Raw genomic sequence first — 23355 nt, forward strand, 5'->3', positions numbered from 1 at the left:
TTTCAAGGGCTTTACATATAATGAACTTTTTTCAATTAGATGCATTTCTAAATCAATCTGTTTAAAAACAAATCTTTTAATTCAAATACAAACCATGTATATTACTATACAGGGCTATCATTTCAGAATTACAAATGTAATAAATTATTGGAAGTGCTTTTTCAATCTGTAGAAATATATAACACAAGAGTATTTTCACTGTTTATCTGACAATTCAAACATAACTTTCTCATTACCTTAAAACAATCTTTTAAGAAACTTACCTTTAATTAATATTATTGAAATCATAAAAAGATCTATCGTGTAGAAATAACAAATGATACCACTTAGAGATATGCACTTTCCCTCTAACCAATAATCAAGTTAGTCATTATTCCCATATTACCATCCATCCGTTCATCCAAAGAATTATAGAACATTTACTATAACTCAGGGATTGCTGCTAAAATTAAATGATAAATGAACTCAAGCTCTACCTTTTGAGAAGCTTAGAGTCTAAAGAAACAAACAGATGGGAAAACATGTATTTATAATACAATGCAGTCAGGCAAGGTTCCAGAGTGGGAGCAAACACGAGCTGAATTTTGCAAGGTGAAGAGGAGTAAAGGGAAGATATCACTGTTTTAATATGTTGGCGTAGAGAGGGTCTTTTATTTTATTTTTTTTTAAATTTATTTGAGAGAGAGAGCGCCTGAGCCAAATCAAGAGTTGGATGCTCAAGCAACTGAGCTGCCTGGGCGCCCCAAGAAAGTCTTTTAAAAGCATGTTACAGAAGCCAGGAGCCATAGAGGAAAAGGATTAATAAACCGGGTGACATAAAAAATTTTAACTTCCATATAATTAAATAAATGTACATACAATAAACAATGCTATAAGGCAAATGACAAAATGGGATGTGACAAATGGTAAATGTTTGATATTACAAGTATTAGTACACAAAGACCTTTTAATCATTTTAATGTTTTAATCATTCCTGTAACTGAATTTTCACAAAACCTATCATCCTGTTTCAGTGAAGGGGTTCTCTGCATCTCTGCACCTTTTATTTTTTAAGTTATTTGGAAGAAATGTCCAAGAGCAAGTGACTTATTTGCACACCCTTCAGTACTGAAATCAAGAACGGGCTGGCCAGTATCATTCTATAGGGAGAAACCTAAAGTTAAATGAGGTATTTCTAATTTAATGGAATCAAGGCTAAGTCTGAAAAAGGGAAAGCAGAGACATTTTATTACAATACAAATATAACAACACAGAGATCATTTAATTGAGATACTTATTAAACTGGTTATGTGCAGGCAGTGCTCTGAAGAAACGAAAAGTAATTATACATCTGGGAAAACATTCAGTCTTGACCCTTAGCACAACCATACATCAAAAATTTCAGATCAATTACTTAAGTGTGAAAGGTAAAACTATAAAAATCTCAGAAGAAAATAAAACATTTCCATGGACATAGGGTAGGCAAAATTTTCTTGAACATCCTCACACCCGTCAGAATGGCTAAAATTAACAAGTCAGGGAACGACAGATGTTGGCGGGGATGTGGAGAAAGGGGAACCCTCCTATACTGTTGGTGGGAATGCAAGCTGGTGCAACCACTCTGGAAAACAGTATGGAGGTTCCTCAAACAGTTGAAATTAGAGCTACCGTTCGATCCAGCAATTGCACTACTGGGTATTTACCACAAAGATACAAATGTAGGGACCCGAAGGGGTACGTGTACCCCAATGTTTATAGCAGCAATGTCCACCATAGCCAAACTGTGGAAAGAGCCAAGATGCCCATCGACAGATGAATGGATAAAGAAGATGTGGTATATATACACAATGGAATATTATGCAGCCATCAAAAGGAATGAGATCTTGCCATTTGCAACGACGTGGATGGAACTGGAGGGTGTTATGCTGAGTGAAATAAGTCAATCAGAGAAAGACATGTATCACATGACCTCACTGATATGAGGAATTCTTAATCTCAGGAAACAAACTGAGTGTTACTGGAGTGGTTGGGGGTAGGAGGGATGGGGTGGCTGGGTGATAGACATTGGGGAGGCTATGTGCTATGGTGAGCGCTGTGAATTGTGCAAGACTGTTGAATCACAGATCTGTACTTCTGAAACAAATAACACAACATATTTTAAGAAAAAAGAAAAAGAAGAAGATAACAGGAGAGGAAGAAAAGGGGAGTATGTCAGAGGGGGAGACGAACCATGAGAGATGATGGACTCTGAAAAACAAACTGAGGGTTCTAGAGGGGAGGGGGGTAGGGGGATGGGTTAGCCTGGTGATGGATATTGAGGAGGGCACGTTCTGCATGGAGCACTGGGTGTTATGAACAAACAATGAATCATGGAACACTGCACCAAAAACTAATGATGTAATATATGGTGATTAACATAACAATAAAAAAATTTAAAAAAAATTTTCTTGAACAAGACACAAAAGCCCTAAAGATAAATTGGAGTACATTCAAATTAAGAATTTCCCCTCATCACAAGATACCATTAAGAGAATAAAAAGACGAGCAGTGAGTGGAAGAAGTTACCTGTAAAACACGTATGCAACAAAGGATTCCTACCCAGGATGCTGTGAAGACTTCTACAAATAAGAGCCAGACAACCCAACAGATAAATGGGCAAAAAAATTTGAACAGACACTTTACAGATGGCGAGCAAACATGTGACAAGGCATTCAACTTTGTCAGTCAACATAAAAATGTAAATTAAAACCACAATGCTCCCCCGACAGTACACTATCAGGATGGGAGGCACCTGGAACTCTCACCATGCTGCAGGTGAGAGTGTAAATAGGCACATTCACTTAAGTTATGGGCAGTAGGAACTAAACCCATGATCTAGCAATTCCAAACCTAGGTCTATGCCCGTCAGAAATACATTATGTTCACCCAAAGACACGTGAACAATGCTCATAGTTGCACTACATTAGCCAAAACCTAGAAACAGTTCATCCCCAGGCGAATGGGCATACAAGCGATGAGAATAAACCACCTACTGTTTCACACACATGAATAAATCTCACAAATATATTGTTGAACGGAACAAGTCAGTCACAAAATAAAATACATTGAGTGATTCCATTTATGTAAAGTATAAAAGTATATACTTCTGTAAAGTATAAAAACAGGCAAAATGAGTCTATTGTGGTTATCTTTGGGGTTGGATAATAACCAATGGGGGCATGAAAGAGGTTTGTGTGGGGCTGGAATAGTCTGTCTCTTGATTTTGGTGCTTGTTGCACAGGTAGATGGAATCATTCTGAAAATTTATCAAACTGTACAATTAAGAATGGTGCACTTTTCTGTATTCAATAACTAGTTTCAATAACTAGTTTTTTTTTTTTTTTTTAAACACTACAGCTAGGTAGCAGAGACAATTCTTGGAAAATATAAACTGGACCACTGAGACAGGCCTAACTACATTTTTTCTAAGCCCGGTGTTCCAGTTAGAGACCTGTGAGGAAGCCAGTTCCCTGCATGCTTCTCACGTACTGCTTCCCTTCACTTCCCAGCTTTCCGCAGACAGATGCCCGCCTTCCACAGGCACTGCACATCAGTAAACTCACTGAGCCCCTCTGTGTGCCAATTAATGTGCTGAGCACCAAGGACAGCGACAGATCAGCCATGGTTTGCTCACAGACCTGACGAGTAGGAACCATCTGATGCTATTCCTCTTGCCTCGGCATCTAGCAGGATGTTTTATACTGAGGAGGCCCCCCGTAAACACTGACTAGTCATGTATACCTCCAAACACCTGGGGCATGAACACAGCTACAGAGAATGCACTTAGAAATGCCAAGAGCTCACAGGATCAGAGAGGCTGCCTCCAGCTTCACTCAGCACAGGGGCGGGGAGCTGCTGGGGGCAGCAGTGGGCAGACAGACTGAATGGCCAGAGCGTGGTCTGGAAGGAAGCTCCAGCTGGCACATGCAGCGCTAAGTGCAAGCCCTTCTCAGAGGCAGGAGATCGGACAAGGCGGGGAGGAATGGAAGCTGGAGAGCACGGAGCGCCTGACAGTCAGGGAATGGGGGCTGGGTGAAGGAGGAAAGCAAACTTGCTTTTTCGGTAGGTCAGGGCACAGCTCAGGTAGTAGTATTTTCCAAAAGCACCAAAGATGACTGCTGTTTTTCAAAGGTTAGGAATCATGCACTATACCAGGCTTCCTATTTCACTGTGGGCAGACAGATGAGGAAAAGGATGGGAAAAGGCACATGATTAAATATGCCTTTAGTCCCCAGTTAACATTTACCTTTAACTAATATGCCAAGTACTTTAGAATTCTCCAAAATTAAAAGTTATATGCAGCTCATCATAAATCTAAGAAACAAAGCCATTTATATGAATTTCAATTCCAAACTCTCCCTTATGTTACTAAAATGAAAATGTGAGGAGCGCCTGGCTGGTTCAGTCAGTAGAGCGCGTGACTCTTGGTCTCGGGGTAGTAAGTCCAAGCCCCACATTGGGTGTAGAGTTTATTTAAAAAGATAAATAAAATCTTTTTAAAAATGTGAGCTGCTTCAAACTCTGGGCAAGTTAAGCATCTTGAGCTTCAATTTTCTCACTTGTAATGAGACGCTTAAAGCACATGGCCCTTAAGGAATTGCCTTTTGACTCTGATGGGGCAAATTTCCACATGTGGCAATTTTAGAAACAAGAATTTGTGATGAGCATGTGAATTCTCTTACCTCCCACTTCCTGTAGGAGGCATCAAAAATCTCTTACTAAAATTATTCTGTGGTCATTTTCTACTGACTCTGTCTAATTCATCGGACATTTAACATCCAGAGCAATAGATTCTGAATCACAAACTCCAGAGTTGTGTTCTGTGCTGTGGGTAACCGATGAGATCACTTGTATTTCTTTCTGACCAAAGTAGCAAAGTCACTACTATGTGTACCCAAATACATCACCCGGGGCTGCAATACCATAGTAAAATAACATTTGCTAATTTGTCTGGTCAGGAAACTTCAAAAAGCGTGGGAGCTTGGGGGTTTCAACAGCTCGTGATTTTGCAGAGGCAGCTTTGTATATAAACCCCAATTTTTTCCTGTAGGTGCTTTTGTAACAGTAATGCCAACCGCCTTCTTTTAGGCAAACCCCTGCCGAATTCCAGAGGTGCTGTCTGACCACAATCAAGCTGAGGCACTGACTTGAAGAATGATTAATCACAGATGAATTAGCTTTTTGTTTCTTTTCTGACATTTCCGAACCCTTTCTGATGTTTCAACTATCTGATGTCTGGCCATGTCATGCTACCAAAGCAGACTGCCTGAAATCACTGTTTACTTTGGCCTGCATACAAGTCTGGACAAGGATTTAGTCAAAACACCTCTTTCAGATCACAGAATGGCCTTACAGCAGCACTCTGAGAGATAACACAGAGAAGAAATTTTAAAAATTATACCGAACATCATTTCTATATACTCCAATTTTTACTTTCAAAGGAAATCAAACAGTTTTGAATTGTATGGAAAGGGGTCAAGATAGAGAATATGAACCAAGCTTTACATGTAAATATTAAACATTTTGGAAGCACAGGAAAATTGATTTAAAAAATACTTAGAAAACAAACCCAATAGATTTAAACCAACAGCTTGACTTTTAAAAGTATATATATATAGCCGCAGCAACTTCTTCCTAGAAACATCGCCAAAGGCACGGGAAGCCAGGGCAAAAATGAACTATTGGGATTTCATCAAGATAAAAAGCTTCTGCACAGCAAAAGAAACAGTCCACAAAACCAAAAGACAACCGACAGAATGGGAGAAAATATTTGCAAATGACATATCAGATAAAGGGCTAGTATCCAAAATCTATAAAGAACTTATCAAACTCAACACCCAAAGAACAAATAATCCAATCAAGAAATGGGCAGAAGACATGAATAGACATTTCTCCAAAGAAGACATCCAAATGGCCAACAGGCACATGAAAAAGTGCTCAACATCTCTTGGCATCAGGGAAATCCAAATCAAAACCTCCATGAGATACCACCTCACACCCGTCAGAATGGCTAAAATTAACAAGTCAGGGAACGACAGATGTTGGCGGGGATGTGGAGAAAGGGGAACCCTCCTACACTGTTGGTGGGAATGCAAGCTGGTGCAACCCCTCTGGAAAACAGTATGGAGGTTCCTCAAACAGTTGAAATTAGAGCTACCGTTCGATCCAGCAATTGCGCTACTGGGTATTTACCACAAAGATACAAATGTAGGGACCCGAAGGGGTACGTGTACCCCAATGTTTATAGCAGCAATGTCCACCATAGCCAAACTGTGGAAAGAGCCAAGATGCCCATCGACAGATGAATGGATAAAGAAGATGTGGTATATATACACAATGGAATATTATGCAGCCATCAAAAGGAATGAGATCTTGCCATTTGCAACGACGTGGATGGAACTGGAGGGTGTTATGCTGAGTGAAATAAGTCAATCAGAGAAAGACATGTATCACATGACCTCACTGATATGAGGAATTCTTAATCTCAGGAAAGAAACTGAGTGTTACTGGAGTGGTGGGGGGTGGGAGGGATGGGGTGGCTGGGTGATAGATATTGGGGAGGGTATGTGCTACGGTGAGTGCTGTGAATTGTGCAAGACTGTTGAATCACAGATCTGTACTTCTGAAACAAATAATGCAACATATTTTAAGAAAAAAGAAAAAGAAGAAGATAACAGGAGAGGAAGAAAAGGGGAGTATGTCAGAGGGGGAGACAAACCATGAGAGATGATGGACTCTGAAAAACAAACTGAGGGTTCTAGAGGGGAGGGGGGTAGGGGGATGGGTTAGCCTGGTGATGGGTATTGAGGAGGGCACGTTCTGCATGGAGCACTGGGTGTAATGAACAAACAATGAATCATGGAACACTGCACCAAAAACTAATGATGTAATATATGGTGATTAACATAACAATAAAAAATTTAAAAAAAAAGAAAAAAAAATAAACGGTTTTGGACCATTAAAAAAAAAAGTATATATATAATACTGTGTGTATACATACATATAAACTATATAACATATAAACCATATAATGCATATATAAAATAAATAAATACAAGGCAACAGCTCAGTTTCCAAGAAATACTGGTGGTTAGGCCAAATGAGGGGAAAACCTGCTCAGGTGTCCACTGTAGGCCCTGTGCTCTAGGAAGTGACCCCTCTCACCACCAATCAGAGTTGCACGGGGTCCCAACCTCCTTGCCAGGGACTGGCTCAGGCACAGACAAGAGGCACAACTCTGACAAGTAAAACGAGTGAAGTGGGCTGGGAGGCTTCTTGGTAAGGTTTCCCTTAATTTAAAAAGAGATAACAGACAACCCCACACACTTCGGGATATCTACTGTCTAACAAAACCAGAAAATAACAAATGTTGGTGAGAATGTGGAGAAATTAGAATCCGTGTGCAGAGCTACTATGGAAAACAGTAGGGTGGGTCTTCAAAAAATTAAACATAAAATTACCATAGCACCCATTTCTATTCATGTCAGCCAGCTCCTGAGCCCCCAAACTGGTACTGATTTATGCTAAAACTGTATCAAGTCCCATTAACATGGCCACAATTATTACAACAGTTAACGTGAACAATGATAACGTAACAAGCCCATTCCTTTCATTAATGACTATTTTCCAACTCTCATTAAATCTTTTCTAACTATCCTGTGCCTTACATCTAAGACTACAGGCACAAACAAAACACATCTTACTAAGGAATGTTTATGGAAATCAACCTTTACACATACACACACACACCAGCAAAATCAAAAGAATAAAAATGTGTTTTAGGGAATGTGAGGCACAAAAATATAACTGCTGTAAACTAGTAAACCATCGAGGAGAATTTATGGCAACAGGTGCCATCTATGTAACTATGAGGATGACCACATGGTGATTTCCATCTTCATCTTGCAGTGCTCATCATTACCATTAGCAAGACAAGCAAAATCAAAATTCATCATCATGTTAAGAAATGCCTTGTAGGCTCAAGTCAGGGTATTAAGTGAAATGCCTTACAAAGATCAATTCCCATAAGCCAACTGGGCACATCCCTAGGCATGACTGCATATGGAAATTAAGTGACTTTGCCAAAACTCTCTCACACTGAGCCATCAGAAACTTCTCAGATCAGTTCAGCTCACTTAAGGGTCAATTCTGAGTCTGCACAGCTCCACAGAGAATGATTTCTATCTACATGGACATCTACATCTCTATCTAGTCATCTCCATCCTATACCATGTGTTTTAGTCATCTGTTGCTGAGTAACAAACCACTCCAAATCTTAGTGGCTGAAAACCACAATAATTTATTATTCCTCCTGATTCTGTGAGGTGGCTACGGCTCAGTTAGGGGGTTCTTCTGACGGTATCTGTTAGGCTCACTCAGGCAGCCGTATTCATTCAGCAAGCTTGGCTAGAGCTGAAACATCCAAGATGGTCTCGGGCCTCCCAGGTGGTGTCTCTCGCCAGCAGGAGTTGGCCCTTTTACATGATGATGGCTGGCTCCGAAGAGAGAGGAAGGGAAAGCTGCCAGTCCTCTTAAGGCCTGGGCCTGAAGCCCCAGAGAGTGCTTTTCCATGGTATCCTGTTAGTGCAAGTCAGAAGGCCAGTCCAATCAGGGCAAGGGAAACAGAATCTACTTCTGATGGATGGAGCAGTATGCACATACAGGGTGAAAGGAACTGATGATGGACACACACCCTGGAACCATCTACCATGCCATGGTCCTCCCTACACATAAAGATAAACTCGTCATTTCAGCAGGCCCTCATTAAAACTCATTACTCAATAAAAAGAGAGCAGGTAAAACCAGCTCTTTTGTGTATCTCAGACCTGCTGTTAAATACTTTCATTTGCCCTACTTCATATAATAAGCGTATTATATGGTGAAGGCTGTAACTTAACATGTCTAAATCTACACAAGAAAATCCAAATGAAACATTTTTCTAGTTTCAGGTACAGTTACGTATCACTGGGTGTCACTGGGCGATTATTATCTACATGCCCCCTCAGCTGTGACCTCCATTAGGGCAGAGCCCACATATGCACTGTTTCCAGCTGTATTCTCAGCGTCTAGAGTGTACCAGGTACCTAAGACACTGCTGGTTCTCAATGATTAATATTCCTGTTTTAAGATATATTCCTTTTTTAATACCAGATATAAATACACAGATTTTTCCACATACATTTTACAATGTGGCAAAAATACGCCATTACTAATGCTTTAAACAGTTATGCTCCAAGAAAGAAGACACACTTTTAACTATTACTGTATTTATATGCTAAATTTACCCTCACTGAATCTTGAAAATGAGAGATTTTACAATAGTGTACAATTCATTTTCTGTGAGTTACCTTTTTTGCTGGTGTCTAGTTCTGGACCTTCAAATTGCAATGAGAAATAATTCATGCTTGAACCAACATCTACCTTACAATTCTTTTTTTTTTTTTTTTTTAAGATGTTATTTATTTACTTGACAGAGAGAGAGACAGCGAGAGAGGGAACACAAGCAGGGGGAGTGGGAGAGGAAGAAGCAGGCTTCCCACTGAGCAGGGAGCATGATGTGGGGCTCGATCCCAGGACCCTGGGATCATGACCTGAGCCGAAGGCAGACACTTAACGACTGAGCCACCCAGGTGCCCCCATCTACCTTACAATTCTGAACAGCACCTTTCTGATTGAGAATTCCCACTTTTACAAGCAGTTGTGCTGTTCCTTCATAACTGAGGGTTCTCATTTGCTGAAAATGTAATAAAACATCCTTAGATGAAATGAAAACATCTACAAATGGAACAAAATAGTCACTTTATTCTGCCCACAAACATCTGAGCTCAGACTTTTTCTGCCCTAAATGGACAAGGCCAAAACCAACAGATACCCTACAGCGCAACACAAGAATTATTCTGGAGAGGTTCACCTTTTTGCAGCACCAACCCCAACAGAGTTCAGTACCACTTTCCTCCAAACAAAAGGCAAAAGTGTCCACAATTCTGCAAATTTTCATAAAGTGAGGCAGTATTGGTATACACTAGCATAAGCCTCTGCTTTTCCCCAGCATCTGAACTAAAAAGTATGGCTAATAGCACAAGCAGGCCACTTAGAAATTTGGGTGCCATTTATCAGTATATAAACACAGAATTTTGACAGGTCTCAAAAAAAGCACAGGTAATGATTTTGTGCATGCTACCCAACTGGGTGGGTTCTATCCTACTAGTCAGTGCAAGAAGATTCTATACTCAAATTGAGATAAAAACACAATATATCTCAGAATACCTGGCTGGCTGTTGGTAGAGCATACAACTCTGGATCTCAGGGTCGTGAGTTCAAGCCCCACATTGGGCACAGAGCTTACTAAAAAAAAGGAAAAGAAAAGAAAAAAAAAAAAAACCCAAAAACAAAACACCCCACAATATATCTCATTTCTGTATCATTCCCATTTTACAGTTGCAAAACCAAGACCAGCTGTAATTGAGCAACTTCTCCAAACTGTTACACACTCCTGTACCACTACCTCCCTTTGATATCAGAGTATTTATTAGTACTCCATGATATCCAGTCATATTCCCTTAGAACCACCTATGTGTCTTACTAAGTTCTAATCTATTTGCAAAGCAGAAGCTGTCCTAGTCACACTTAGTAAACACCTGTTAAACAAAAGGGAGTTTCTTGACCCTCAGCACTAGTATTTCTTCTCATTAATTCAACAAATGTCTATTAAAAATTAAACATCTATTGTGTGGCAGGCACACTTTTAGGTACTTGGCATACATGATGAAGATAAACATCAAAAGTCTCACAAACGTATACACAGGAGACAGACTTGAATTTTGGGAAGAAACACAGAATGCTAAGGGAGCTGGAGATGGGTGGATAGGTGAGTGGTCAAATCCAGTCTTAGTGTCCAGTATAGATCACTGGAGCAAGTGACCGCTAGGCTGAGAAATGACGGAGGAGGCGTTTGCAAGCATGGAGGATGGGTAGAGGGAGACTGAAAGATGAGAGATCAGTGAGGGTAAATGCCCTCGGGTGGGAAAACCCAGCTGAAAGACTCCGGTTGGTCAGCCTTCAATGTTCTGGACCCAGATAACAAAATGTAGATATGAGCTTCTTCAATAGGAGTGACTCTGAATTTAATAAACAGAAATTAGCTAACTTTAAAATGAGAAATAATCATCTTTCCAGTTCATTATTACACTCTCAGATGTGAAAAATTAATCTGGTGCGGTGGTTCTCAAGCTTGACTTCACATTAGAATCTCCTGAGCATTAAAAAAAAAAAAAAAATGACATCCATGGTTTGACCCCCAGCCAATGAATCAAAAATCTTGGAAGGCAGGGGCCCACGTACTGGTATTTTTAAAAAAGTTCCTCAGGTCATCCTGAAATACAGCCGGAATGGCTAACAGCAGCAACTCAAAAGGAGACGAGCACTAGCTGTTCTCCAGTCTCATCCTGAAATGACCCCTCGTCTTCCCATTGGCCGACTTCCTGTCAACCAAATCTCAGTCTAAACATTATGCCTCTGAAAGGCTCCCCCTGACCCCACTCGAAAAGGAGCCACACCTAGTAAGTATTTACCACATCACACAGTGCTCATTCCTATCTGTTTGTCTTCTTCATTAACTTCTTGTAGGTCCTTCAGACTAGGGACCTGGCCTGTGTTGTTCACTGCAGCACTTCCAGCGGGAGCCCAGTAAGTGTTACATGAATGAAGGGGACAAGGAGAGGTGGGCACTGGGGTACCTCTCATGCAAACGGAATTAGAAAATAATATCCTGAAGCTATAATTCTGACAAATTTCGGCTGGGTATGATTAAGCCAGACAGATTGAACAGTATGGAGAGCATTTTTTAATTCTTAACTAAAAACTAGATGTGAGCCAGACTTCTATTTCCAAGCAGAGCTCGACTTAGGAAGGAGACTGAATAACATAGAGCATTTAGTCTGGACTGGAGTCAACAAAGGTGCATAAAAAGTCTTCATACAGGGCGCCTGGGTGGCTCAGTCGTTAGGCGTCTGCCTTCGGCTCAGGTCATGGTCCCAGGGTCCTGGGATTGAGCCCCGCATCGCCCCCCCCGCCCCCGTTCTGCGGGAAGCCTGTTCTCTCTTCCCCACTCCCCCTGCTTGTGTTCCCTCTCTCGCTATGTCTCTCGCTGTCAAAAAATAAATAAAAAATCTTAAAAAAAAAAAGTCTTCATACAGAGGAAGGGGTGATGAAAATACGGTCAACATTTCCATGAACAACAACAACAACAAAAAAGAAACAGGTTAAAATACGGAGCAATTAAGATTTTAGCTTAGGTATAAGGAAAAACTCACTGAGGGAAAAATCCTGTGACACTAGAGTGGCCATTACAGATGGGAAGTAAAAGTGAAATTTCTCCAAGTCCCTAAGATTGGCATAAAAATACTTCTGTTTAGAAGGGGTCATGCACAAGTACACAAAGGCAGATGAATATACAGGATGGCTAGACTTTTCTTTTGAGTGTTATTATTGTACTACAATATCCAGAGTATTTGAGTTTCCTACCCTGAATTTACTTAGATCTGGTACCACAAAAATGAGCGAAGGAGAGAACACGAGTAAAAACAGTACCAAGTAAGTATTTTTGGGAAAAGAGAAATATATTCATGCTTTTCTTTCCACAGAGACTATGTTTAGACCTATCAACTAAGTTAATAATTCAGGCATAAAGGAAATATCTGAACAATTAAATTCACAAGTTACCTACAATGTACCCTGTATTAAATGCCAGCAGGAAGCCTTGCCAGAAGACTTGGGCTATGTCAGCATAAAACCAGCAAGGTATTGGGTATCACCCTTCTTTCAAAGCCAGTTTTGCTTCTAGGATCTACAGTTGCTACCAGTGGAAGCATCCCTACCCCAGACATTCAGCACTTAACCTCAACACTCTGGAGCCACTTTTGTTCATTCCCACATTTAGTTAATCACCATGTTTTGTGGATTATTCATTTGTATAGAGAAAAAAAAAAGGGAGGGGAAATTTACGGATTAAAAAGATTTACAAGACACATCAACCAAATGTACGGACCTCGTGTGGGTTCTAAGTCAAACAAACTGTAAAAAATATGATGAGACAATCAGAAAATACAAGCACTGACTAGAGATACAGGAGGATATTTAGAAATACTGTTAATGCTTCTGAGATGTGATGCTGAGACTGTGATTTTGTTTTCAAAATGCTCTTATCTTTTACAAATACACATTAAAAAATGTGCCGATGAAATGATATTCTGGATTTGTTCCAAAACATTTCAAAAGATGATGGAGGTAGGAATATGGATGAAAGAACAGATGAAATACGAGGTACTGCGAATTGCTGAAGCTGGGTAATGGGTACAAGGAGGTTCAATTACACTTTTCAATTTGGTTTATGCTTTTAAAATACCCATAACTTTAAAAAAAATGGTAACTTATACATATGAATATGTTTTTTGATTTCCACATGCTATGTTCTTGGCTCTGAAACCTCAATGACTCTCAGCTGCTTAAACACCTCAGAATAGCTTTCAAGTCCTTCAGAGTCCTTTGGTTACCCTTTTTTATATGACTATGTCATGGGCAAGGTCACCTGCCAATTCTTACTTGTCTGCTCCTTCTCTCTGACCCAGGCTTCCCCATCTGCCTACTCGATTATCAGGCCACTTAACCAAACCATTCTCCTAATCTGTTTTCATGTAAAATACTCCCAATCCTCACCAAGATTACAAGTTTTAAGAGGAAGATTCATGTTTACATCTTTTTGCCTCTTCAGAGCTTAAAGCAGTGCTCTAAGTAGAGCAAAGGAGTTCGGTTCCTGTTTTTATGGTGGGCGGGATATAGGGAAACTGCTCCTTCATACTGCTCTACACTTACCAGAGTTTTTACATACAGTAGGCTGCTAATCCTTAGAAAACATCAAAGAGTTTAATTAAAGAGAGTCATAAAAGATAAAACTTTTTTTTAAAGGGGAATTCTGACATACAGTTAAATCTCACAATAATACGATGAATTATAAAGTCAGAGCAATAAAGGCTGTGGTTCTCACTACAGAAAGCTTCATTTCTGAGGCAGCAAAGTGATTTCCTCAATTAACTCACTCGTCACCCCTTCAAAGTCCAAGTCCTATATGCCCTGAGACAAAAATCATATTAAAGATTAATTTTTCTATGATGAAAATCTTACAAACATTTGCATTATTATTTTTATTATTGAAAATACCTCACTGCTTACATCGAGCTCCAGTTTTTCTGGACTGTGACTGGGTCCAAAGGAAAAAACAAAGCTAAAATGGAAGGGAAGGAGAAAAAAATGGAGGGTGGGGGAAGGGGTAGGATGCACCCAGACAAGGTAGATTCCTAGTGGGTGTTCTGCGCTACCCCAAGTAAGCAGGCCCTACTGAATGTTCTAGAATAGCTGGGATTTCTATATATTTGGTTAATTTCTACAGATCATTCTGTACTAAGCAAATATTAAGTGCCTATGTGTCCAGCATTGTTTTAGGCAATGAACAAGCCAGATTCCATGAGAAGTTTAAAACACATTTAAAAATAATTCATTACATACATTGTAAATATACAAGCAAGTGAAACTAATATGATGAGAAACCATGAAAGCACTAATGTTCATGAACTGCATCTAGAGCAGACATGCATGAAAATCAGCCTTACCTTATATTTCATCTTGGGACATGAATGAATGTAGAAACCCATATAATAATAGCTGAGTTGAGATGTTTTCTGATGAAGTTGCCTAGTAAAACCAATTTCTCTGCCAAAAGAAGAATAAAGATGAAGGTACAGTTAAATCTCATTCCAATACTCAAAGTACATGTAATTTGATGTCAAATATCTAATAACATCTGAAAACATAATGTTAAGCTATTAAGAAACTCCAAGTGTTGAAAGCAAAACAATTTTAAAAAATACTTTAAGGGGTGCCTGGGTGGCTCAGTCGTTAAGCGTCTGCCTTCAGCTCAGGTCGTGATCCCAGGGTCCTGGGATCGAGCTCCACATTGGGCTCCCTGCTCCGCAAGAAGCCTGCTTCTCCCTCTCTCTCTCCCCCTACTCGTATTCCCTCTCTTGCTGTCTCTCCCTCTCTGTCAAATAAATAAAAATCTTAAAAAACAATACTTTAAGATAGCTTTTACTAAAAAGACATAAACAACTCTAAATTATTTTGAGCAAATGCATCTAGGTTCACATTTTACACTTTATTGAGCATATTAGTTGATCTAAAATTCAAACAGCATAAAAATAAAGAGATCTATTTAAAACATTACTCATTATCCCCTGGAGTTCTCAAAAGACTGGGTTTATCAAGTGAAAAACAGTGCAGCAAGTTTTATAAAACTCAAAAACCAACACATTTCAGAAAGAATGACTATTATTATGACCACTTACATGCAAACACTTGCAACTATATATGATGTAAAACTCCTTCCTACATCCAGATGCTACTCCAATATTTATTCTCCCTAAAACTAAAGAGTGGAAGAAAACTCTGCTATCTCACCACTTTTCCTCTATTTGTTGGCATAGGCGAGGTTTAACTGAACAAAGACACTGTCAGCAATGCCCAGGCTTGAAGTGGTTTTAATTTGCATCCGGATAAATCCGGGCACAGAACTTCATCCTACTTGCCCAAATGAATGATTGCTTGTATTTGAGAGTTTCAAGGAAACTTTAGTACATTTCTAAAGTAGGAGAAAAGTTGTTTGTTTCGTTTTTATGTTTGTTTCTTGAAGGCCTGCTTTTTCTTTCTTTCCCTCTTTCTTTCCAATGAATGCTTGATTTCAAGGAGAAATTTTTTAAGTGAATAGTCTGTGCATTTTGCAAGTTCAAATTTAAGTCATGGAAGGGTTGTGATCCTACAGATTCATCTGTAAAATAACAGTATTTCTAAATCCAAGCAGACTGAACGTTATTAGTCTGTAACAGAATAAATCCCACTATTCCTAGAACGAATCCACTTTCAAGGTTCAAAGTGAGGAAGAAAGCACTGGACACCAACGCGGGACCACCCACCTCTGACGACGGCACTCCTTCCCTCGGTCCTGCCTTGCCCCTCTGCTCCCCCAGTTACTCGGGCCCAAACCTGGAGCCATCCTTAACTGTTCTCCTCTCACTCCCATGTCCAATCCATCAACAGGCCCAGCTGGCCCCATCTCCAAAATATACCCTGAATCTGACCACTTCTCACTACCTCCACCTCAGCTATTCGGGTCCAAGCCAGCATAACGGCGCCCCTGGATGACTGCAGCAGCTTCCTGACTGGCTTTCCGGGTTCCCCTCTTGCCCCTCCTCACCAGTGCCTCCTGCATCTCCGTAGGAGATAAATCCCACAGAGCGGCCCAAGTGGTTTTTTTACAATATTAACCAGATCAGGTAACCTCCCCAAACCCTTCGCCTTCAAACTGGGTTGGTATCCCACTTAGACAAAATCGAACCTCCCTACCATGACCTATCAAGCGCAGCTCCATCGGCCCCTCCTCACCAGTGCCTCCTGCATCTCTGCCCTCCCTGCCTAACTCCTGTCTACATCCTACCCCATATCCTAGCCCGCAGGACCTATCTTCTCCATTCTGACCACCTCAGTTGTTGTACCACCCATATTTCTACCCTTAGACTTTTATTTAAACAGTTGGGTCCTTTATTTTTTCTTGGCTCCTCAAATGTCACCTGTCCAGAGAGGTCTTTCCTGACTGCCCTATACAAAAAGGACCTCATACCTATCACTGTGATTTTATTTTTGTCACAGCATAATGGAGTATTTAAAATTATGTTGGTATTCTAATTTACTGTCTTCTTTGACAAAGCTGGAAACCCTTATTCATTTCTATGAACTGTGTCTGAGACACATAGATTCTTCTCAAATAAACATCTGTTAAACAAATTAATTCATTTCTAAAATTCATCTTGCTAACAAAACATAAATAAATGTCATGCTCATGATCCCCAATTCAAACAATTTTTTTAAACCCACAGACTAGGATTATGTAAAAATCTATATCGATTATAGATTTAAATATAAAAACTATATTCATTTACAATTGCTTAAGAAATTAAAGAAATGGAGGGAAACTAGCTAAACAGATTTCACTGAAATACACTATAATCAATAATAGAACCAGCAATTTAGAGCGTGTTCTCCCAAATTTTGCTTGGAAATATCAAATTTCCTGGCTGCCTTTCCTCTTCTAGAAAACTCGGCAACTCATATTCTCAAGAACACTAAAAGGAAATGACAAGACTGTAATGCAGAGGCAATCTCCCTGCCTTCAACTGGCAACAACTTTCATGCTCCCAGGCTCCTCTGCTTCTTCCTCAAAGCTCTCCAGCTCTAGAATTTCAAGAGATATACCAAAGCAATAAATAGAACACTTACAATTTTGCTGGGAACTGATTATTTACTACCTCAAATGCAGCAGGATTTCAATATCCCTTAGTTTACTGAGATATGAAATGTCATATATAGGTTGGAATTCACTATGTGGGAATAAATATTCTTGATATTTATCTAAGAAGTCTAAACAAATCCATAGCTACGTACTGTAAAGTGATAGATACAAAAACAAAACAAGAAGGAAAATGACAATAATTTCAAAGTGTTGGCTGATTTTGGTCCAAAGAAAAAGTAGTTTCCTGAAATAAATACACACTTCTAAAGTTACAAAATGTAAATGCTTTAAATTATCAGTTCCAATATCATTGACGTCATTATGTCTCATGAATATTCTTAGTTTATACACAAATGCAATTAAATACATAAGAAAAATAAAAGATTATTACAGAGATCAGTTGTAAACACTGTATAATTGTGAATCTGCTATAACTTGGCATTAGGAGACATTAGGTTGAAAATACCAAGATGGAGAATTTTTCTTTATATTACAGACCACTGAAACACACAGAATCAATTATGGACCAGATTTTTTTACAAAAATCAAATGGAGATTAAAGAAAAATGCCAACTCTTCCACTTTTATAATTCAGAAAAAAACACATACACAACAAATAAAATAAATAACCTCAAAGTGTATCTTCCCAAGATGTGAGAATGTGACCACTGGACACAGAGATTGGGAAAAGAGAAAACAATGACACCATGAGAACGAGAGAGTCTCAAGGTCCCAGACAAGCAACAGAAAAATAATTTTCAATTCTCCTTCCCTTCTCTACCACATATATACGCAGACAAGAAGGAATAAAAATAGAACAAGTATTTTCATGGAATAAGGCCCTAAACTTTCTACCATCAGGATAATGCAAAATATCTGTGTTGTGCTGCATATATTTGCAGCCATGGACATAAAAGGGAAATAATCTTTTGATGAGAGCCACAGAATTTAGTGGACAGTTAGGGACTTCCCAGTCCTGTTCCATATGCTTTCTCACATTACTTTATTTACATTAGATTCATTTAAACTTTAATTATGAAAAAACATATACAACAATGACAAAAATATGTAAATACTATAATATTTAAGGAACATTAAGTTGTTCTTGATAGAGTAGCTTAAATAAAGACATAAACAAAAAAAGCACCCCACAAATACAATGACTTGTCATATATTAGACGAGATGGGTAACTTAAAAAGCTAGGGAATTACCATCAGACATCGGCCTCAGTTCTAAAAGTGGTATTCTAAATACCAATATATAACAGACTACTATAGCAACAAAATTATGAACTATCAAGTAGGATTTCTGCTCTTATATGATGAACTCTAATCAAATGAGGAATTATCTGAAGTTCCATACGACCCATGAGAGCTGTCAAAAGTAATCTTACCGTAAGGCAGAGTAGACACCCAAAGACAGGAATGAATAATCAGGATCATAGTACAAATATACAGACGAGACACAGTATGGAAGGATGTCAATCACCCCCACAGCAATGATTCTTCCATCAAGCCAATACTGCTGGTGAAAGGAGCCATAACCACAATCTGGTCCATGAGGGGGATTCTCAGCCTATGAGAAAGCAGACATACATATGAACAGTTTGTTGTCTCTACCTTTATATTAAAAATCTTAATAATTATCCTATTATACTTTTACTTTCCGCTGTGACTCCTAAAATTTCCCATGTTGCCATCATCCTCTGCAGTCACACCCTGTGAAACTTTTTACTTGTATAAACACTGACCAAACAAAAGAATGAGAAAAAGAAATAAACTTGGGATTTTTTTAACTTGTTTAAAAATTTAACAGTAGGAAATATAAATTTCACAGGGTAAATAAATATTAAACTATATTTTCTGTTCCACATAAAATTTAGGAAAAGAAATGGTGTATGAGAGAAGATGGAGAACAGAAAGGAGAGGCGGCGGGTGAGAAGAGAACTGCCCCCATACTGCCAGCCGGGCCTGATCTGTCACGACACTGCACTGAAAAGGCATATGATTCCATTACTTTTTCTAGGTAAGAGTTCTTGTGTAAAAGGGCTATAACACTTCCTCTTTCTGGCCAAAAGAAAATAAAGTTATTTCCTTACCATTATCCTAATGTAACTATAATCCACAAAAGAAACGAAGAGATTTCAGAATATTACCATTTATCTGTAAATAGTTGAGTGACATTTTTCATTTTAAAATTCAGTATGACTTCATTTTTTTTAAAGATTTATTTATTTATTTTTAGAGAGAGAGAAAGAGCACACGGGGGGAGCAGGGGAGGAGAGCTGAGGGAGAGGGAGAGAATCTCAAACAGACTGCCTGCTGACTGTGGAGCCTGACAGGGGGCTCAATCTCACAACCCTGAGACACCGTGACCTGAGCCAAAACCATGAGTAGGACATTCAACCCAACTGAGCCACCCAGGTGCCCCTAAAATTCCATGATTTTAAATATAACTGTTGCTAAATGAAAATCATAAAACAAAAATTATGACACATCATAAAAAATGCTTTGCTCTAGGGATGTTAGAGATTGACAATTTAAGTGAACAAATACAATAGCACATCTATATCATTTTCATACAGCTAAAATCACAGATAATATGTATGGATACAAGTAGATGAGAATGAAGAAAAATGAAATAAGTTGGTCTACCAATATTAAAACCAGGAAAAAAAAACATTACAAGATAGGAAATCTACAGATCAGTATCTCTCCTAACACAGATGCAAAAATCCTCACCAAATATCAATAAATCAAATCCAACAATGTATAAAAAGAATTATATAATGTATGTGACAAAGTGGGATTTATTCCAGGTACAGGAGGCTGGCTCAACATTAGAAACGTAATTTTTTTAAAAAAGCAATTAATGTAATCCATCATGAAAACAGGCTAAAGGAAAAATCCTATGATATATCAACTGACACAGAAAACACCTCTGACAAAACCCAACATCCTTTCATGACTAAAAACTCAACAAACGAGGAAGGGAAAGGAACTTCATCAACTTAATAAAGAACATATACAAAAAATCTACAGCTGACATCATACTTAATGGTAAGAAAATGGATGCTTTCCCCAATAAAATCAGGAACAAGGCTATGATACCCTCTCTCATCACTCCCATTCAACATCATAATGAAAATCCTAGCTAGTGTAATAAAATAAGAAAAGGAAATAAAAGGTATAAAGATTGGGAAGGAAAAAGAAAAACTGTCCTTATTCACAAATGACATGATTTACCATGTAGAAAATCCAAAGAATCAACAACAAAAAATGGAAGTAATAAGCAATTATAGCAAGGTCACAGGATACTGAGTTAACAATCTAAAGTCATTTGCTTTACTATATACCAGCTATAACTGGAATTTGAAATTAACAACCCAATACCATTTGTAAAACCAAAAAAATTACATGGCTAAGTATAAATCTAACAAAATATGTACAGAATATATATGCAGAAAATTCTGACAGAGGAATCAAAGAAGAGGTAACTAAATGGAAAAAGTATTATTACATGTTCATAGATTGGAAGACTCAATATTGGTAAAATGTCCATTCTTCCCAAGCTGGTTCACAGATTTAATGCAATCCCAATCTAAATCTCAGCCAACTATTTTGCGGATATCAACAAATTTATCTAACGTTTATATAAAAAGGTAGAAGACCTAGAATAGCCAACATAATACTGAAGAACCAATTTGAAGGACTGACACTACCTGATATCAAGACTTAGGATAAAGCTGGGGTGCCAGAGTGGCATAGTCGGTTAACCGTCTGACTCTTGGTTTCTGCTCAAGTCATGATCTCGGGGCTATGAGAGCCCCGTCTGTGTTGGGTTCTGTGCTCAGTGCAGAGTCTGCTTGAGATTCTCTCTCCCTGCCCCTCCCACTTGTGCACATGCTCTCTCTCTCTCTCATATAAATAAATAAATCTTAAAAAAAAAATACTTACAATAAAGCAATGAAGCTACAATAATCAAGATAGGGTGATACTGGTGAAAGAACAGACAAGTAGAACAGTGTAACAGAACAGACAGCCCAGAAATAGACCCACATAAATATGGCTGACTGAAAGGAGCAGAGACAGTTCAATAGAGAAAGGGCAGTCTTTACAACAAATGATGCTGTAACAACTGAACACCCAAATGCAAAAAAATCTAAATCTAGACACAGACCTTACATCTTTCAAAAAAATTAGCTCAAAATGCACCATAAGCCTAAATGTAAAATGCAAAACTATAAAACTTCTAGATGATAACATAGGAGAAAATCTAGGTGACCCTGGGTTTTGTGATGAGTTTTTAGATACAATGCCAGAAGCATAATCCGTGAAAGAAATAACTGACAAGTTGGACTTCATTAAAATTAAAAACTGCTTTGGGAAACACACAGAAGAATAAAAAGTGAAGCCACTGACTGGAGAAAATTGCAACACATGTATTGGATAAAGGACTGGTATTCAAGAACAGAAAGACTCTTAAAAATTCAACAGTAAAAAAAACAAACAGCCCAATTAAAAACTGGGCAAAGTATGTGAGCAAACACCTCACCAAAAAAGAGGTACAGGTGGCAAATAAGCATATGAAAAGATGCTCAACGTCATTTGTTAGGGAATGGAAAAGAAACAACAATGAGATAGTACTACCCAACTATTAGAATGGCTGAAATCCAAAAACCTGAATATTAAATTCTGGCCAGGATGAGGAACAAAAGGAACTCTCATTCATTGATAATGGAATGTAAAATGGTATGGACACTTTGTGGAGGACGGTTTGAGAGTTTCTGACTAAGCGAAACATAGTGTTACCATATAAAACAGTAATTACATTCATAGGTATTTATCCAGTTTGTCTGAAAACTCAGATCACACAAAAACCCAAAGGCCTGCATGCAAATGTTCATAACAATTTTATTCATAATCACCCCAAACTGGAAGCAACAAGGATATCCTTCAATAGGTGATAAATAAATCATGATACATGGAATACTATTCATCAATCAAAAGAAATAAATCATCAAGTCACAAACACACAAAATGAAGAAACCTTAAATGCATATTGCTAAGTGAAAGAAGCCAGTCTGAAAATGCTACCTACATACATTCCAAATACATCCTGTAAAAGGCAAAACTATAAAGACAGTAAAAAGATAAGCGGCAGCCATGAGTGTGGGGGATCTGGGGGTGGGATGAGTAGACGTAGCACAGGGGACTTTCCGGGTGAAGCTATTCTCTCCAATTCTGTACTGGTGGATATGTGACATTATGCACTTATCAAAACTCAGAACTTTATGACACAAAGAGTGAGCGTTAATGGATGCAAACTAAAAGAAAATCATTTAGGAGATTAAGGGATTCCAGGAAGGAACAGAAATATGACAAGAGAATCTAACTGTATTACAAATATAAGAAGTAACCTGCCTGAAAGCAGTTGGGAGGGGAAAGGTGCTGACCTCAGTACCTTTGGGGTCCCTAAGAATGAAGGCAAAAGTAAATCTGCCACAAGCATTGTATTCTACCTGATACGTTGTTTTACATGAGACTACAGGTTAACAATTCTGACACTAATACACATATCTACTGTAAATGGATGGAGGCTTCTCACTGTTGGAGTGGGAATTTACAGATAAGCAAGATAAAATCCACAGGGTAATAGATTAGAATTGGAGACATGGGTCTCCACTGTATTAAGCTAAACTGTTTAGCTTAATAGAGACAAGATGGTTACATACAGAAATATTTATAGGTCTGTATACAACAAATATATGTTCATACAGTAAGAGTTAGTACGCACATATTTCTTTACTCTGTCAGATGAGAAGGCCTAAAGAAATGACACCCTAGTAGCAACAAGCACACCTAGCACCTAGATCTTGGTTTCTCCGTTCTGTCGTATAAGAAACAAGCTTACTGGGGAAAAATGCCTGATTCCAGGACTAAGA

General features: G+C 38.6%; 1 protein-coding gene across 8 annotated transcripts in view; it reads right to left on the bottom strand.

The window, feature by feature from the left end:
- Window positions 1-23355, bottom strand: part of ATE1 (arginyltransferase 1) — a 180571-nt gene that overhangs the window by 74776 nt on the left and 82440 nt on the right. For 7 of the 8 annotated variants that reach the window (XM_027596192.2, XM_027596197.2, XM_027596199.2 and 4 more), the window contains 2 exons: window positions 18805-18986; window positions 14682-14781 (listed from right to left, as the gene is read on the bottom strand). In XM_027596192.2, the coding sequence (XP_027451993.1) occupies window positions 14682-14781; window positions 18805-18986 (282 nt within the window). Of the gene's footprint in view, window positions 1-8358; window positions 8596-14681; window positions 14782-18804; window positions 18987-23355 lie in introns of those variants that run through there. The other variant, XM_027596196.2, reaches the window with a different exon arrangement.

This window comes from Zalophus californianus, chromosome 15 (genome assembly GCF_009762305.2).
Source record: "Zalophus californianus isolate mZalCal1 chromosome 15, mZalCal1.pri.v2, whole genome shotgun sequence".
Taxonomy (NCBI): Eukaryota; Metazoa; Chordata; class Mammalia; order Carnivora; family Otariidae; genus Zalophus; species Zalophus californianus.